A 17,504-nucleotide genomic window follows, 5' to 3' on the forward strand; every position below is an offset into this window, starting at 1 on the left:
GTTGTTGTAGTGGACACTGAAAACTTATTTGTGTAGCCAGGGCAACTAGATTATGCCTATACTATTCAATTAATGACTTTGGAAGAGTTTGGCTGTATGTAATACTTTCTAAGGAGTTATGTGGCTCTTGGGAATGTTTGAATATGCCCAAATGGAAGAGCTGGGAATGGGAAACAATGGAGATAACAAAGGAAAGCTCCAAGAAGATCCTGTTTTGACATTTCTGATGGCTGTGTTTAGCCATGTGCAGGCATTCAAAGAATGGGTGGGTCATAAAGGGTGGAGTACACATGGCAGCCCACCCCCAAAGGAGATTCTAAGTGCATTTAACTGAACGTGCTTAGAATCCCCCTTGCAAATGGCAACCTTGCATTATTAGGGTTCCCAATCATGGGGAGGATTCCAACCAAATGCACCTGAACTCTCTTAGAATGATTCTTCCATGCGGGAAGGCTGGGGATGGAGTACATGGGGACATTGGGGGCAGGGCTGCCATGTGTGCCCCTGTGCCCCCTTCCTCAGTTTATGCCCACATATGTGCATAGGACCATTGTAATTCTGTTTTGGGAATCAGTATTTCATCTTTGTCATTTTTCATCTTGTAAAAAATGTAAATAAACAGATTTCTACAAATCAAGATTATTTGCTTATTTATTAAGCTTTTAATATGCTGCCCTTCATTATAAATGGCTGGATCACACATAACAAATGGCAGTCACAATGATCTGGTTCACACATAATGAGAAGCCGCCATGGGCAAATTTTCTCATGGGGTTTCTCATCACTGTAGCAACGGCCATTTTGAATATTCAGGGCATGCTAGGGGTGCACCGTAGCTTCTCATTATATGTGAACCCTGCAAGGGTGGGTTGTTGGAGTGACTGACAAGCCATCCAGAACCCATGAGCTATTTTAGGGTTGTGGGTGGCTCTTCAACCACTCCAACAACCCACTGTCACTGGGTTTACACATAACAAGAAGCTACAGTGTACCTGAATATTCAAAATGGCGGCCTCCGGCACAGCAAGAAAACTCACAGGGAAATTCACCAATGGTAGCTTCCTGTGGCATGTGAGCTGGACCACTATGTAATATAACATCATTATAAAATGCACAAAATCAGTCATTTTCAAATTCAATAAACATCACACTTCATCTATCCTGCTCTGATACATAGGCCCAACTATTAATCAAAAGGCCTAGTTTTTTCTGCTAGGACAAACAAATTAACCCAATAAATGAAAGGTCAATTGGCAGTATCTATCTATGCCTTTGGCCAAGGGAACTCCAGCCCTAAGTAATGCTTCATCTGCATTATCATTGAAAGACTTCTCTTGGTGAAATTCCACCACTGGAACTATCACCTGTTTGGAGTGCTTAATTTTTGTAGATGGCAGCAACTCCATTTGCCTGATGAGTTTGGGATCCCATTACACTCTACGCATGAGTTCCTCTTCTGAATGGCAGTAGAAGTATCCTATGTCCAGAAAAAGGAACATTAAACTTTTCTATTTGAAAAGGGATCTTGACCAACAGTCATTTAAGCTCATAGCAATTAGTGGTCGTAAACAAATACCATCTGCAGGTCATGTGTAAGGGGATTTACTGACCCAATTTACAAAAAACATTTAAGTACCCAAAACTCACATTGATTCATTCAGAAGAAACTGTAGGTAGAGCTTGATTCCTTTTTTTTTTTTTGAAAGCCATTTCCCCCAGTGAGGATCAAGGTGAGCAAAAGTAGGGCAACATTTCAGAACCACTAATGTTGTAGAATTTACTTCTATATGTATTGACAAGGGATGGCTTGTATGATGTTTGTGCAGCGTTTAAATCTTTGAATGCCGCATTCTGGGAAGACTTTATGCTTTTTTCTTTTTTTTTGCATTGCATGCACTGCCTGTTCCTTAAATGAAGAGATTAAGGGGCTATTAAGCTCTTATGCCCTTGTGTGAAGAAGGCTACAAAGCTCTTATGCCCTTGCCATCAGTTATGGGCATATCCATGGAGCTTTTGCCATTGGTTTCGGTGAAACTGGACTGATCCTAAGTATTTGTGGTGCTGCCTTTCCTAAAGCACTGGAATAGCATTGGGATTTACTTGCTTGCACAGTAAATCTTAGGATCAGACCATGGGGGCTGGGGGATGATACATTTTTTTCAGTTTAAGCCTCTCTCCTCTTAGGCTGGATCTACACTTACAGCCTGTTTTCGCTTCCAATGAGGTTTCACCACCCGCTTTTCACGCTATGCAGTAGCTGCCTCGAATTGGAACCAGAATTTCCCACTTCTGTGCTCCCGCTTTCAATACCCTAATATCCTGGTATTTTCCCTTTATGTGCTCTGATCTTCCGCCTTCACTACCGTATCTGGTCGTAGTCCCCTCCCCCGCCTGTCCATATACGGCAGTGTTTGTATTTCCCTCCTGTCCAATCACAGCTCTCAACAGCCCCATGTCTTCTTCCGGCTACTGATCACATAGCTTCCTCAGCAGCCCCCGTTTCCTCAGCAACAAGCAAAGGTCTGGATGTGCGCACGCTTGTCTGATCTCGGAAGCTAAGCGGGGTCGGCCCCGGTCAGTAGTTGGATGGGCGACCACCTGGGAATCAGGCTTTCTGCACTGAGCAAGGGGTTGTTCTATCCCTTCAAATGAGATTAAGTTTTACCCCCTCCTTGAACATGGACATCTTGGGAATCAAGATGGTACGGCTACCCTTGAAAGACCAGGTCCGCAGCCTGGGGGTCATTTTGGACTCCCAGCTGTCCATGGAGGCTCAGGTGTCAGCTGTGAGCCGGACAGCGCTGTATCAACTCCATCTGATACGGCGGCTGCGCCCCTTCCTTCCCGACCATCTGGTCCCATCGGTAGTACATGCCCTGGTCTCCTCTCGTTTAGACTACTGTAATGCGCTCTACGTGGGGTTACCCTTGAAGACGGTTCGGAAGCTGCAGCTGGTACAGAACGCGGCGGCTCGCCTGATTAAAGGCAGCCGCCGGCGAGATCACATCACTCCAGTGCTGAAGGAGTTGCACTGGTTACCAGTTGTTTTCCGGGCCAAATTCAAGGTGTTGGTTTTGACCTTTAAAACCCTATATGGTTCCGGCCCAGCCTATCTTAAGGAGTGCCTCCAGCAACACCAGACAGGCCGCTTAACAAGATCAGCCTCGGATGGCCTTCTCTCTGTCCCATCAGCCAGGACAGCTAGACTGGTGGGGACGAGGGAGAGGGCCTTCTCTGTGGTGGCCCCCACTCTGTGGAACTCCCTCCCTAGGGAACTCCGTCATGCCCTCTCTTTAATGAGCTTCCGTCGTGCATTAAAAACGTGGTTGTTCAGGCAGGCATTTGGGGTGGGTTAGGGTATTTAAAAAAAAAAAATTATGGTAAAATTTTATTGTTTTAAATTGTTTTATGGTGGGTTGTACATCGCCCAGAGTGGCTGGGTGACCAGTCAGATGGGCGATTAATAAATTAAATAAATAAATAAATAAATAAATAAATCAGCAAACTCGAATGGACAAGCATGGGTGAATTTAATTCAGGTGACCATCATATCTACTACTGTGGGCAAGAATCCCTTAGAAGAAATGGAGTAGTACTCATAGTCAACAAAAGGGTGGGAAAAGCAGTACTGCGGTACAATCTCAAAAACGATGGAATGATCTCAGTACAAATCCAAGGCAAACCATTCAACATCACAGTAATTCAAGTCTATGCCCCAACCACTGAGGCCGAAGAAGCTGAGGTTGATCAGTTCTATGAAGACCTACAACATCTTCTAGAACGAACACCAACAAAAGATGTCCTCTTCATCATAGGGGATTGGAATGCTAAAGCAGGAAGTCAAGAAATCACTGGGATAACCGGCAAGCATGACCTTAAGCATGGCCTTGGTGTACAAAATGAAGCAGGACAAAGGCTAATAGACTTTTGCCAAGAGAACACGCTGATCATAGCAAACACTCTTTTCCAACAGCACAAGAGGCGACTCGACACATGGATATCACCAGATGGTCAATATCGAAACCAGATTGATTATGTACTTTGCAGCCAAAGATGGAGAAGCTCTATACAGTCAGTAAAAACAAGACCTGGAGCTGACTGTGGCTCAGATCATGAGCTGCTTCTTGCAAAATTTTGGCTTAAATTGAAGAATGTAGGGAAAACCACTAAACCATTCAGGTATGACCTAAATCATATCCCTTACGAATATACAGTGGAGGTGAGGAATAGATTTCAGGGATTAGACCTGATAGACAGAGTGCCTGAGGAACTATGGACGGAGGTCCGTAACATTGTTCAGGAGGCAGCAACTCAATCCATCCCAAAGAAAAAGAAATGCAAGAAAGCAAAGTGGCTGTCTGATGAGGCTTTACAAGTAGCTGAGGAAAGAAGGGAAGCGAAAAGCAAGGGAGAAAGGGGAAGATATACCCAACTGAATGCAGAGTTCCAGAGAACAGCAAGGAGAGACAAGAAGGCCTTCTTAAATGAACAATGCAAAGAAATCGAAGAAAACAACAGAATGGGAAAGACTAGAGATCTCTTCAAGAAAATCAGAGATCGCAAGGGAATGTTTTGTGCAAAGACGGGCATGATAAAGGACAAAGAAGGCAGGGACCTAACAGAAGCAGATGAGATTAAGAAGAGGTGGAAAGAGTACACAGAAGAACAATACAGGAAAGATCTGAATGTCCCTGATAGCCATGATAGTGCGGTTACTGAACTTGAGCCGGACATCCTTGAGAGTGAAGTCAAGTGGGCCTTAGGAAGCATTACTAACAACAAAGCTAGCGGAAATGACAGTATTCCAGTGGAGCTATTTAAAATCCTAAAAGATGATGCTGTTAAAGTGCTGCACTCAATATGCCAGCAAATTTGGAACACTCAACAATGGCCACAAGACTGGAAAAGGTCAGTTTACATTCCAATCCCAAAGAAGGGCAATGCCAAAGAATGTTCAAACTAACTTACAATTGCACTCATTTCACATGCCAGCAAGGTGATGCTCAAAATCCTACAAGCTAGGCTTCAGCAGTATGTGAACCGAGAACTACCGGAAGTACAAGCTGGGTTTCGAAGAGGCAGAGGAACTAGAGATCAAATCGCCAACATTCGCTGGATCATGGAGAAAGCAAGAGAATTCCAAAAAAATGTCTATTTCTGCTTCATTGACTACGCTAAAGCCTTTGATTGTGTGGATCACAACAAACTGGCAAATTCTTAAAGTGATGGGAGTACCAGACCACCTTCCCTGTCTCCTGAGAAACCTGTACGAGGGTCGAGAAGCAACAGTAAGAACCGGACATGGAACAACTGATTGGTTCAAAATGGTGAAAGGAGTACGACAAGGCTGCATATTGTCGCCCTGTTTATTTAACTTATATGCAGTGTACATCATGAGAAACGCCGGGTTGGATGAATCACAGGTCGGAATTAAGATTGCCGGGAGAATTATCAACAACCTCAGATACGCAGACGATACCACCCTTTCTTCTGCTTTTGGCAGAAAGCGAAGAGGATCTAAAGAGCCTCTTGTTGAGGGTGAAAGAGGAGAGTGCAAAAGCTGGTTTGAAACTCAACATTAAAAAAACTAAGATCATGGCATCTGGTCCTATCACTTCCTGGCTTATAGAAGGGGAAGAAATGGAAGCAGTGACAGATTTTATTTTCTTGGGCTCCAAGATCACCGCAGATGGTGACTGTAGCCATGAAATTAAAAGACGCATGCTTCTTGGGAGGAAAGGTATGGCAAACCTAGACTGCATAGTAAGAAGCAGAGACATCACCTTGCCGACAAAGGTCAGTCTAATCAAAGCTATGGTTTTCCCAGTAGCAACGTATGGCTGTGAGAGCTGGACTATAAGGAAGGCCGAGCACCGAAGAATTGATGCTTTTGAACTGTGGTGCTGGAGAAGACTCTTAAGAGTCCCCTGGACTGCAAGGAGGTCAAATCAGTCAGTCCTAAAGGAAATCAACCCTGAGTGCTCATTGGAAGGACAGATACTGAAGCTGAAGCTCAAATATTTTGGCCACCTAATGCGAAGAGAAAACTCTCTGGAAAAGACCCTGATGCTGGGAAAGGTTGAAGGCAAAAGGAGAAGGGGACGGCAGAGGATGAGATGGCTAGATAGCATCACCGATGCAATTAATATGGACTTGAGCACGCTCCGGGAGAGAGCGCAGGACAGGAAGGCCTGGCGTGCTATGGTCCATGGCGTCACGAAGAGTCGGACACGACTGAACGACTACAACAATCCCCCGCTCCGGATATTTTTTTTTTAAATTAAGGCGTTATCCTCACAGAATCGGGGCTTCTTCACAATGTTTTTTTTCTAATTCAGGCATGATCTCCGAAGATTCGAAGTTGTGAACTGCTTTGTGAACTGCTAAACTGCTTTGTGAACTGCTGCTTTTTACTGCATCTCAACTGTCAAACATTGACAGGCATGGATTGCTGCATGTCTGGTACTATCGCATGTTGACCACTATTGCATGTCAGCTGTCAAATATTATCAGATATTGACCACTGCATCTGATAATATCCCAGACATATCCCATATTGATCCTAGATAATTAGACCTTTCAACATGCTTTGACTATGTGGTATAAAGAAAAATGCTGATCTGAAGAAAAGATGGGATGTTATATAGCCCTTCCTTAAAGATGAAAGGTTGGGTTAAAACAGTATTGTGAAAAGTAATGCTTTTGTACAAAATCATGAGGGAAAATGAAACTAGCACATAGTTTAACTATGGAATTTGCTATCACAAGATGTAGAGATGGCCACCAACTTGGACTGCTTTAAAGGGGGATTAGACAAATTTAGGAAGGATAAGCCTGTCTATAGCTATTGGTCATGATGGCTGCTTGCTACCTCAAATATCAGAGGCAGTATGTCTGTGTACACCAGTTGCTGGAGAACATAGGCGAGAGGGTACTGTTGCACTCATGTCCTGCTTGTGGGTTTCCTGTGGGCAGCTGGTTAGCCACTGTGTGAACAGAATGCTGGATTAGATGGACTCTTGGTCTGGTCCAGCATGGCTCATAGAATCATAGGGCTGGAAGGGGCCTACAAGACCATCGAGTCCAACCCCCTGCTCAATGCAGGAAGCCCGATTCCCAGGTGGTCTCCCATCCAAGTACTAACCAGGGCTGACCCTGCTTAGCTTCCAAGATCTCTTCTTATATTCTTAAATGTTTATGTATTAATGTTGAAGTAGGGTCAAATTTCAACCTAAAGTACAAAAGATTCAGTTAAATATTGAGGCTGTAATCCTCCATATACTTACACAGGAGTAATCCTCATTGAACACAGCGGGACTTATTTCTGAGTAAATATGCACAAGATTGTGCCGTAAGAAACCCAACCTTCTCATTTCGATCACCGCAGCTGCTGTAGAAGAATGCCAACTTTTACAAAGCAGAGGGAGAAGCATAGGTAGGTGGATAGCACAAAGGTTTAGCTATTGTATGCAGAGTTAAAATAAGCTTCAAGCTCACTCACAAAAGTATTCCCACTTTTTAGGAAAGGTCACACATGATCTGTGCCATAGCTTTTTATTCTTGTGCTGTTGTATCCTCCCACCCCTTTCAGTCTAGCTCTCTTATCTGTAGCCAGAAAGAGAAACGACAGCTGGAGAGTGTTTTTGGTATCTACAAAATATGAAGCCCAACCTCTGTGTTGTTTTCGCAGTGACATTTGGTTCTCTGGTACGTGGCACTGCTGCCTCAGAGGTTTTGTTGGGTCAAACTACTTCGCGTATGGCTGAGACCCCTGCGATATAATATTAGGTCCATTCATGACAAAATACTGACTTTTTAGTTAATTATATAGGCCTCCACTTATACATCTATTATGGTCAAAAGCAGATATTTAAGAGCCAAACAACATGCAAGGCAGATATTTAACAGCCAAACATGCTAGCCATAGCTTGCAGCGATGTGCTTTTTTCTTTTCCTTCAGAGTTGGGGAGTCCAATTTTTTATTGGGGATGCCATTTGTGGAAGGGAGGTTCAATACTTCCCTCGCCAGTTGCTGTTTTACCAGTAAGCACCCCCTGGTGTGGCTATGGGGCTTAAAACTCCCCCCTGACACTGCACAATGACCTGAGAGTAAGCACAGTTGAACAGAGGGGAAATTACTTCCCAGTAAATGCATAGGACTGCACTGTACGTTCTGATCCGTTACATAGGACTTCATGCTAAGTGGAACATACTAGCAGCATACAGTCTGATCTGTGTATTAATTGCTTCACTTATTCAAAGTTCAGATTTCTGCATATTTCTGCAAAGTTCTGCATATCTAATGTAACGTTTACAGACTTGTGAGAGTCATTTCGGCATGGCAGCATTAATACAAATATTTGTATATCCTAAGCAATGTAGCTAGAGTTCATAAAGTCCGATACCTAATTTGCCAAGTTAAAATTTATGTGGCATGTTGTCCAGACATTCTTACTTCTTGTTCCTAGTGGATGTTCTTGGTGCTCACTTGGTGTTTCTTCCTGTAAATTTATACTACATTTAGCCCTGTAAAGATACTGAAGGATGTCAGAAATCAATTGTTTCAACCAGTGAACATAATTTTCAAATGTAGGTAATACAGATCCTTTGCAGGTATCAATTTTCAGCTGCAATTCTATGCATGCTTCCTACTGAAGATGGCCATCTTTGGAAGAGGGGGCTGTCTCTGGTAAACTGGACCCCTGATGTGCTGCGTGATAGGTGGAAGGTCTAGGAGATGACAGGAACACTGAGGAATTAGTTATCATTGTCTTGTTTCCTGCTGCACCAGGAGGTGTAAAGGGGTGTGTCCAGGTTGCAAAGTGTCCACCAAGATCCTAGTCTGCACTTTCACTTTTGTATCTTGCTTTCCTCCAAAGACCTTAGGGCACATGGGGTTATCCTTTTTTTTCTTCTTCTTTGTGACAACCCTGTGACATAGGTTGGGATGAGAGACAGTGAGTGGTCATGGGTGACTGGAGACCTGAACCCAGGTGTACCTAGTTCAGGTCCAATACTTTCCACTCTACTGGTTCTCCATGTGCAAAAGGAAACAATCACATTCTGTGGAATTCTTGCCATGAGCAGAAGTACATGCATCTTGTGAGAGACACCGCCATATAAGTCCAGCATAGACAGGATTGACCCAAGACATTTTGCTGCCTGTGGTGAAGGGTAAGATGGCCATTCCATGTATGGAAGCCAACTGCATGGGCTGTTGAATCTTACTTAATAATGATGATGGGGCTGTGTACCTCCAATGCACCTATGGGTGGTAGTCTAGCTTATGGAGTGCAGGGTAGGTTGTGAGGCATATACAGCTCTCTCCTTCAACAGAGGAGAACTGCTGGGGAGGCTGCCACTGCTCTACCCCTCTGAGGTGGCCAATTCATTCTGCCTAATGGTACGGCCGGCCCTGGGAGACATGTTTGCAAAACATGCTTCTGTATACTTTACCTTCATAACCATTCTTAGCATAAAATTTTATTTATTTACAACTAACAAATGGACCCAGCTTTGCACAGGTAGGGACAGCCTTTACACTGATATGTGAAGGCTGCAAGCAAACTTACACAACTGTCAGAGCTGGACACATTGTCTCTGTCCAGTCTGAGATAGGCCATGCTCGATGGCACCCCTATGGAGGGCCCCTCTCATGATGCATCCCATAGCCCTTTGAGGGAGATGTCTTCCTGCTCCATTACCCTAAAGGGGGTCTGCCTCACAGCAACGGGGAGGAAGCAGGCATATAATTCTGATCGTTGGCCTACTCAATAGCGCTTACATTGATACAGCAAAGCCTTTAAGCATATCTACACAACTGTCAGAGAGCTGGACGCATCGTGCCTGCCCTGTCTGAGTGAAGCCCAACCACTGCCACCACTCAACACACCCCTTCCCAGCTGTGCCCTTGTAGGGTGTGGGCTGTCCATTTGATTCTCCTGAAGGAATGCTGCCCCACGGCAGGGCATAGAGGGTACCCATTAGAACTGTGCACGAATGGCCTGTTGAAATGTTCCACCTTATTTGTGGGCAGAGAAATTTGGGAGACAATTTCACCGAACTTCTCCAGGGGGAGGAGAAATTCTCCACAGTTTCTCCCAGGTAGGGCTCCCCATTGGCAGGGCTCCCCATTACCCCATTTCTTTTTTGGTAAGGGTTTTGCAGGGTTTCGTGCTGCAACAGCATCAACTGCCTTGGCAGGCTGGCCTCCAGTTTGCATCCACTGCAATGTAGGTCAAGGCAGTGTTGTGTCCAGCTCCAGAGAAGAGGTGGAGTACTGCTCTGCCAAAATCTGTCCTTGAATTTCCCGAAAGTTTTATCCCCCTGTGAAAGAGGCTTCAATTGTTCTGCCTCCTTCAGGACGTTGTATAGTTTATGTTTTTGGTGTTTTTGAGCTCACCTAATCACAGCTAGCCTCCCAGGCTGCCTGCACGTCCTGACCTGAAAAAGTCCTGTGGGAGGAATTACCTCACGATGCCTTAAACTGGGCTTTAGCTGAAGTGCAGGAAGCTGAGGAGGCTACAAGCTGCCAGAGAGATGATTGTACAATGAAAGACAGGACACTTATGCTCACTCCTCGGCCACCTCCTAAGTCAGGTAAGCCCAAGAAACCCAAATCTCAAGAAACATGAGAATTTCTCCAAAACGTCTTCACCATTGAATTTCTTTTCAAAGCAATTTCTCTTCTATCAAATTGAATGAGAATGGTAAAAAAATGTGGGATAATTTTTTTTGGCACAGCACTAGTACACATATAACACTGTCCCGCAGCCAACTACTCTCGTTTGGCTTCAATCTGTATGGACTGCAAAGCTATGTGCTGGTTAGGGAAGTCTGCCCCTAGTGGCTGAAGATGTAACTGCAGGCTTCAACCACACAGACACATTTAAATTAATTCAAATTAATTAATGCATTTAAAAAACAAAATAACCCTAGGCTGCACAGCCCTTAGCATACATGCCAAGTTTCAGGTATCTAGGTTTCATGGTCTTGGCTCTATGGCAGTGACGGACAGACAGGCAGACACACTTCCTCTTTTATTATAGATGTGTGCATCTTACCTTTTCGGTCACTGGGGCCCCTCAAGGCACCCTCCAAAGTACAATCCTCACATGATGCAACCATTAAACAAACCTCAAAATGACATGGCAATCAGATAAAATAACCATAAAATAATAAAAAAGCATAGAACCGGCAACAGAAATCCATATTTGCATGAACCCAAACAGTGAGCAATTTTAGGCAGCTTGGTCCATTAGACAGAATTTTGAGCATGAGCTTAGATTTGTATAGAAAACCATGAATTCTCCAGCTACAGTTCCTCATGTGTGAAATAGGAAAACTACCTTGTCAGGGATGGTACAATTAGCTCCTCTTGTCCTTAGAGTAATGGAGGGGATGGATGACGCAAACAGGAGGTTACAATGCATAGACGTGTAAACACCAAGGAAACAGCACCATGTGGTTGCTCTTGGGACGGGAGAGAGCGACGCAGCTTCTAATTGGCATTTCATGCTGCTTATGTTCCAAGTGTGCAAGTCCATCAGCTTTTGTCAATTTGTGCCAATAGAGCCAACATTCCCAGCAATGGCTCCATGTACAGCTGTGGTGCTTTCTGGGTGCTGCCAGGATTACCAGCTGCTCTGTTGTGCAATTGCAGTCTAGTTCTCTTCATGATAGAATAGTCAAATGGACATTTTGCAAGCAAGGTGCATTGTACAGGCACTTAATAAACAGTTATTCACCTTGGCAAGTCGTGGAAGTTTAATAAGACACCTAAAGGTTTGGGTAGCAATAGAGAAGGGTCCCAACAAAGCAATTCACTGAGATACCTTTTTAGAGATGAACAAGTCAAGCCAGCCGAGAAGTTCATGTCAGGTTTAGGTTTTGCATAGGGTGACCATGTGCCCTACTTTACAGAGGACAGTCCTCTGATCGAAGGGTTGTCCGGGCCAAGTCCAGTTAAAGAACCATAAACAGGGAAAACAGCAGGGGCCTTGAAGTTGTCCATCAACAGCAAGCACCTGGACAGCGGACTGAGCAGGCACCAAGGTCTCCTGGTCAGAGTCTTCCTCCCCATGGTGCAATGCACTGTATTCCTATTTAAATGATGGCAATTATTTCTAAACCCCTTCCTGTGGCTGGTGGACCAATGTGAAGGAGAAGGCCCTCAGTCAAGAGAACTTTGGGGGAAGGCAATTGGACAGAGGCCAGCACCTCTAGCAGAGATAGAGGGCTGGGGCTGGTTTCTGGAATGAGCTGCTGTCTGGGATGGTGAAGGTAGGAGCCATCCAGAAGAGCTGGGCAGCTGCTGAGTGGGGGGCAGCAGAATATCAGAGGCAGGGCTTGCAGGGTCGAAGCCCTGGGACTTCTGGACTGGCAGGGATGATGATGTCATCTGCCACCCCCACCCCACACAACTCCTCTGTTCCTTCTGACCTTAGCTGCAATCCTCACTACAGTCCTAGTTGGGGAGGGGCGGGGAGAAGGTTGGATTTTCCCAGCACCAATATATAGTCATGTGCTATCCCTGTAGTTTGGTATGGCTTGCTTTTGAATGGGTAGTTAAGGCCTATATGTCTTTTGTAGGTTTTAAAGACCTACAAAAGACATATAACGCACACAAAGATGGATCAAGTGCATTTTTGTACTCTCCTTGGAGTTCAAAATTTACCACTGTACCACTGGGGCAGGGGGTGATGGGCTGCTATTCACTTAGCTATTTAGGACATCATTTTCCCAGTAGTTAAACGGTTCAGGCTTGAGCCAAGGGTATTAGGGTAACATTTGCAACTGGATAGTTAGACCAGTTACCCCTGTGAAAGGTTGATAGAAATATCCTCCCACACAGGCCCAAGTTTCTTCCAGTTATATTGTTATTTATTAAATCCATCAAGTTGTGTCTTATTTTAATTCCAGATTGGGTATCTGCTTTATTTCCCTCGGCTGCATTAGCAGATCTCATCCTGCCAGAGTGCATTCGTATGAAATGCAGTACACATCAAAAATAAAATGAAAATCATTTGGTTTCCTGCTTAGTCAGGGAATCATCAGGTTTCTTGGCTCTTGCAGCATGATCTACCCAAAGGCAAAGACTTCCAAATTGTATTTACTTCATTTGAGCAGATGCTTAAATCTTCCCCACTGAAATAAGTGGAATGTGGGAAATGTTTATTTGTTGCTGGGGGAAGTCATCTCTTTTAAAATTAAAGCTCAAATTTTCAGGAGATGGAATTTTGTACTTATCAAATTTTCCATTTGTGATTGTGGAATTGGATAATATAATCCTCCCAGGCTCAAATCTCTGCTCACCAAGACAGCTGAGTGGCTTTAGGAAAGTCATTATCTTATATCCTAGTCTACCTCACAGGTTTGTTTTGTGCCTAAGTTGCTACCCTAAATTCCCTGGAGGATTAACAGGAATAAAGAAACGCACCAAATAATAAATAAGTATAATTCATAAAGCACAGTTAAAATGTTGGTCCAAATGCTAAAAGGTTAAAACACTACATGCACTGAGAAAAAGCACCTATACTGTGGACATCAGGGGCTCATTTTTAAAGAACAGGGTGTTAACTGGGGTTGACTGGATAGCTGCACTTTGGCTAGTTCCCCTGGAGTATGGAGCTGGCTACATTTCTATTCGCAAACACAAGCTTCACTCAAGTGGCACTAAAAAGGGAAGAAAGAGGGGAATAAGCTGTAGAAAGAGAACGAGAGTCATTCCAATGTCTGGATAAAAGGAGTTCTATGTTTTGGGGAATATGATGCCCCTACCTACCTAATCTAAAAATAATAATGCTATTTTCAAACGTTTCTCAGAAGATGATTTTTCTTTTTTTAATTAGTACCTTTAAAACAACAAGAACAACAACACGTTTATTCCACAGTTTTGTTTTGGCATTGGAATTTTGCAGCAGTTCATGTGATCTTTGGTTTTAAGCCATGTTAAATTTGTAACGAGAGGGTCAGGCATTTCATACTTGGCTTCCAAAAAGAAAAAGAGCAAAAAAAAAAAGTGTGTGTGCATGAGTACAGAAGAGATCACCCTGGAATTTCTTCAAGGGTCAGAGCTAGCGACAGTAAGCACCTCAGTGCTTTAGTGTCAAGAAAGGCAAGAACGGAGAATCAAGCCAGGAGAAGATGTATCTTGGTTGGGTGTTGTAGATGGATGCACACTGGGAATTACACTTGCTTGTTTTGTTTTGAAGATGACGGAAATTGAACAAGCTATTTTCTCCTACAGGCACTAAAAACACCCCCCCGCCCCAAGACTATGTTTCTCTTTCTCACACTTCTTTTCTTTGTGGTTTTTAAAATCACTTTGGTTAGTCTGTCAGCTCAAGAGCCCTGGAACTGTCCCAGAGGGTACCGAATGCGGAAGGAAAATTCCTCTTGCATAGGTGAGTGAATTTGTTTTCAATTTCATATCAGTTAAGAGTACAAGCAATATCAAACTTTTAAATCAACATTTCTTTTTTCTTTTTTGAACTGTGTTCATGTGCCTTTATTCTATGGATGTTCTGCATGTCTCACTGTAAATCTGGTATATGTTTTTAGATGTTAAAAAAGCATTTGGATCTGGGATCCCAATCTTGATATCCAGTGGGATAATAACAGGTGCCTCAAGACTTCTGCCAAGAAACTTGCAAGTGAAAAACAAAGGCCAGGCATGACAAATAGCTGGATGAAAAGTTTGATAACGTCATTTCAGTGCTGATCCCATAAATGTAATGGACGTTAGGTTCACGTGTGTCTGGAGTAACTATATCTGAGCAATTACATTGTAGTAACTATTTCTTCAGTGATAGTTACTATTTCTTGAGTCAAACACCGAATGATATATCTACACTACAACTGTCCTTGATTCTACCAACAGATCCTGGGAATTGTAGTTTGGTAAGTATAATTATCTATTAGAGGTGACTAGCACCCTCTCACACAACTACAATTCCCAAGCTTCTTTGCGAAGAGAGAATGACTGTTAAATTACTTTAAGTTTGTAGTGTAAATCAAGGGTGGGGTGACTTTATGCTTGTGGGATCCACACCATCATCATTATTATTTTTACTAGAACCCCAAGTTCCACCAACCAGAGCCTGGTGCAAAAGCATTAAAATAATTAAATTTTCCCACAGAAAGATCAGCTCCTGGTTACCTCAAGCTTCTTTCAGCAGTATAGTTTAGGGCCAAGGGGAGTCATTTTGTTGCTGCTATTCTTAAACAACTGAAACCCAGAATTTCTTGCCGATCTACTGCAAATGCCCATAGATCGACCAGTAGATCCAGGTCTACCTTCTGCCCACTTCTGGTATAAATCAGCTGCAATCCTATGCATACTTATTCAGGAGTGAATCCTATGAATGCAAAAAGACTTCCTTCTGAGATTTATTCATTGGCAAGTGTCACAAAACTATTGAAAGCCAAAGCATAATTACAAGGACTCTTATCAGATGAATCATCATTAGTAAAATAACTGAAATATTTTTATTTGGTTGTCTGTCATTGGTGGGTGTTTTTTTTTTTTAATTAAAGTTCTCCATTACCAGCAGGCCCTCAGGTTTCTTAGTCTAAAGGTGGATTAACATGACCATTTTGTACACTACACAATTAATTTTTGCAGTCTAGGATCCTGCCAATACTGGTCTCAGAAATAATTTAGTCCAATTCCACAGCAGGTAGTATGTAATGGTGAGGCTGGGACACCACGGAGGATGCTGTGTAAGGACCTTTTGCTCATTGCCAACATACTTCTTCAAATATCCAAGGGCAAATCTGCACTACAAATGTATATTGGTTTTACATCACCTGGTAACCCCTGCCCCCCAAAGAATCCTGGGAATTGCAGTTTCGCAAGGGCAATGTTGATTCTACCCAGTATAACTATTCCACTTTTAATTTCCCTTTTGCCCACCATTGGCACCAACTTGTATGGGGCAGACTTGGTTAAACTTGACCAATGCCAGCAAGAGATCTACAGTTGGGTGAATGCAGAAATTGACTTTGCAGATGGAAAAGGGGGTTCGGCTGGGTTAATTTGAACACAAAAGCCGTGGGACACATTCTGGGTGAATAGGTTGGATTTATCACCTGTCTACTGTTTGTGCAAGTCCTGCCCCTGCCCTCCCTTTCTGTCTTAAGCAATACAAAGTGGTGCAGGTAGGTAATCTTAGACTCTGGACTGAATGGTCTTATGCCTCACCCACCACCTATTTAGATGGTAAGGGTGCAGCCCTATGCATGTTTAGACAGAAAAAGTCCTACAACTCCCGGCATTCCCCAGCCAGCATGACTGGAGTTGTAGGACTTTTTTCTGTCTAAACATGCATAGGATTACGCCCTTAATGTGCATTGCTTCACTTACTTCAAAATATGGTAACCCAACCCTTGCTGCATTTGTGGGCCCTCCTCTCCACTGAAGTGAGTGGAACCCTAAACATCAGCCCCAGAGTCCTACCCTGATAGCACCACTAATGGTGAGAATATGATTTTTAAAAAGATAATAGTCTGCAAACTTCCTTTACATTCAGATTTATTTTGTTGCATGCCCAGGCGGTCGGGTCCTTATACCCATCATAACTAGAAGACTTCATACAGGTTCAGTATGGGGTTGGGTGGGTAGGGGGAAGAAATAAATGAAAACAGACCCTGACACAATACACCAATGCGGCTGTAGCCTCCCTGCCATGCATGCTAATGTTTCACCTTCTGTAACTGGGGCATTTCCCCCTGGACTCTTGGTGAATGAGGTTGCTTGTGTATAAGGGTGCTGACTCTGGGGACTTTTTGCTAGCATTGCAATGACATGATTCATCGTTTCTACTCATTCTCAAGACTGTCTCTGCTGAGATGGCATAAAGAGCCCTTTGAGCTCTGGGCAAAACCTCATTCTTCCATTCAATAGTGCTGTCGGGGCATTGTAGGCATCCTTTGTGTTCCCTAAGAGGATTTATTTAACACAGGGAAAGTTCTCATTCTGGTTGCCAGGAGATTCAAAGCAGCTGCAGCAAGAGGGCAGCTGCTTCCCTTTGGGGGTAAAGACAGGCAGGTGATGATGAAGAGGAGTAAGGGACACCTGATAGTTTTAGAATAACGTTAGCCATTAAGAAACAGCCTCTTCTGTCCAACTTTGAAAAGAGATAATTCCATTAATAATTAATTAATCATTAGATCAATAATATAGGCGCCCAAGGCAGCTTACATAATCCTCCACTTCCTTTTATCCTCAGAACAACCTGGTGAGGTAGGTTAGGCTGATAGTCAGCGACTGGCCCAAAGCCACCCAGTGAGCCTCATGTTGGAGTGGGGACTTGAACCTGGATCTCCTGAGTCCCAGTCTAACACTTTAACCCCTATACCACACTGGGTCTCCATGCTGTGCTGTCTTCTGCTGTTGGTTAAAATGGGTGATTCTAGGCATGTCAGATCAAATGAAATCAACAGCACCACTGCTGTGGAGTCTGGGTGTTTTTCAGCCTGCAGAATTATGTGGGACTGAATGG

The 17,504-nt window shown here is 43.6% G+C and overlaps 1 protein-coding gene across 3 annotated transcripts in view; it reads left to right on the forward strand.

The window, feature by feature from the left end:
- The first annotated feature begins 14,278 nt into the window (after nt 1–14,278).
- EGF (epidermal growth factor) overlaps nt 14,279–17,504 on the forward strand; it is an 85,229-nt gene continuing 82,003 nt past the window's right edge. For all 3 annotated transcript variants that reach the window (XM_084860247.1, XM_084860248.1, XM_084860249.1), the window contains exon 1: nt 14,279–14,405. In XM_084860247.1, coding sequence (XP_084716373.1) covers nt 14,279–14,405 — 127 coding nt within the window. The remainder of the gene's footprint in view (nt 14,406–17,504) is intronic.

This window comes from Heloderma suspectum, chromosome 5 (genome assembly GCF_057233095.1).
Source record: "Heloderma suspectum isolate Gila_16-S chromosome 5, 16-S_ref, whole genome shotgun sequence".
NCBI classification, from domain to species: Eukaryota; Metazoa; Chordata; class Lepidosauria; order Squamata; family Helodermatidae; genus Heloderma; species Heloderma suspectum.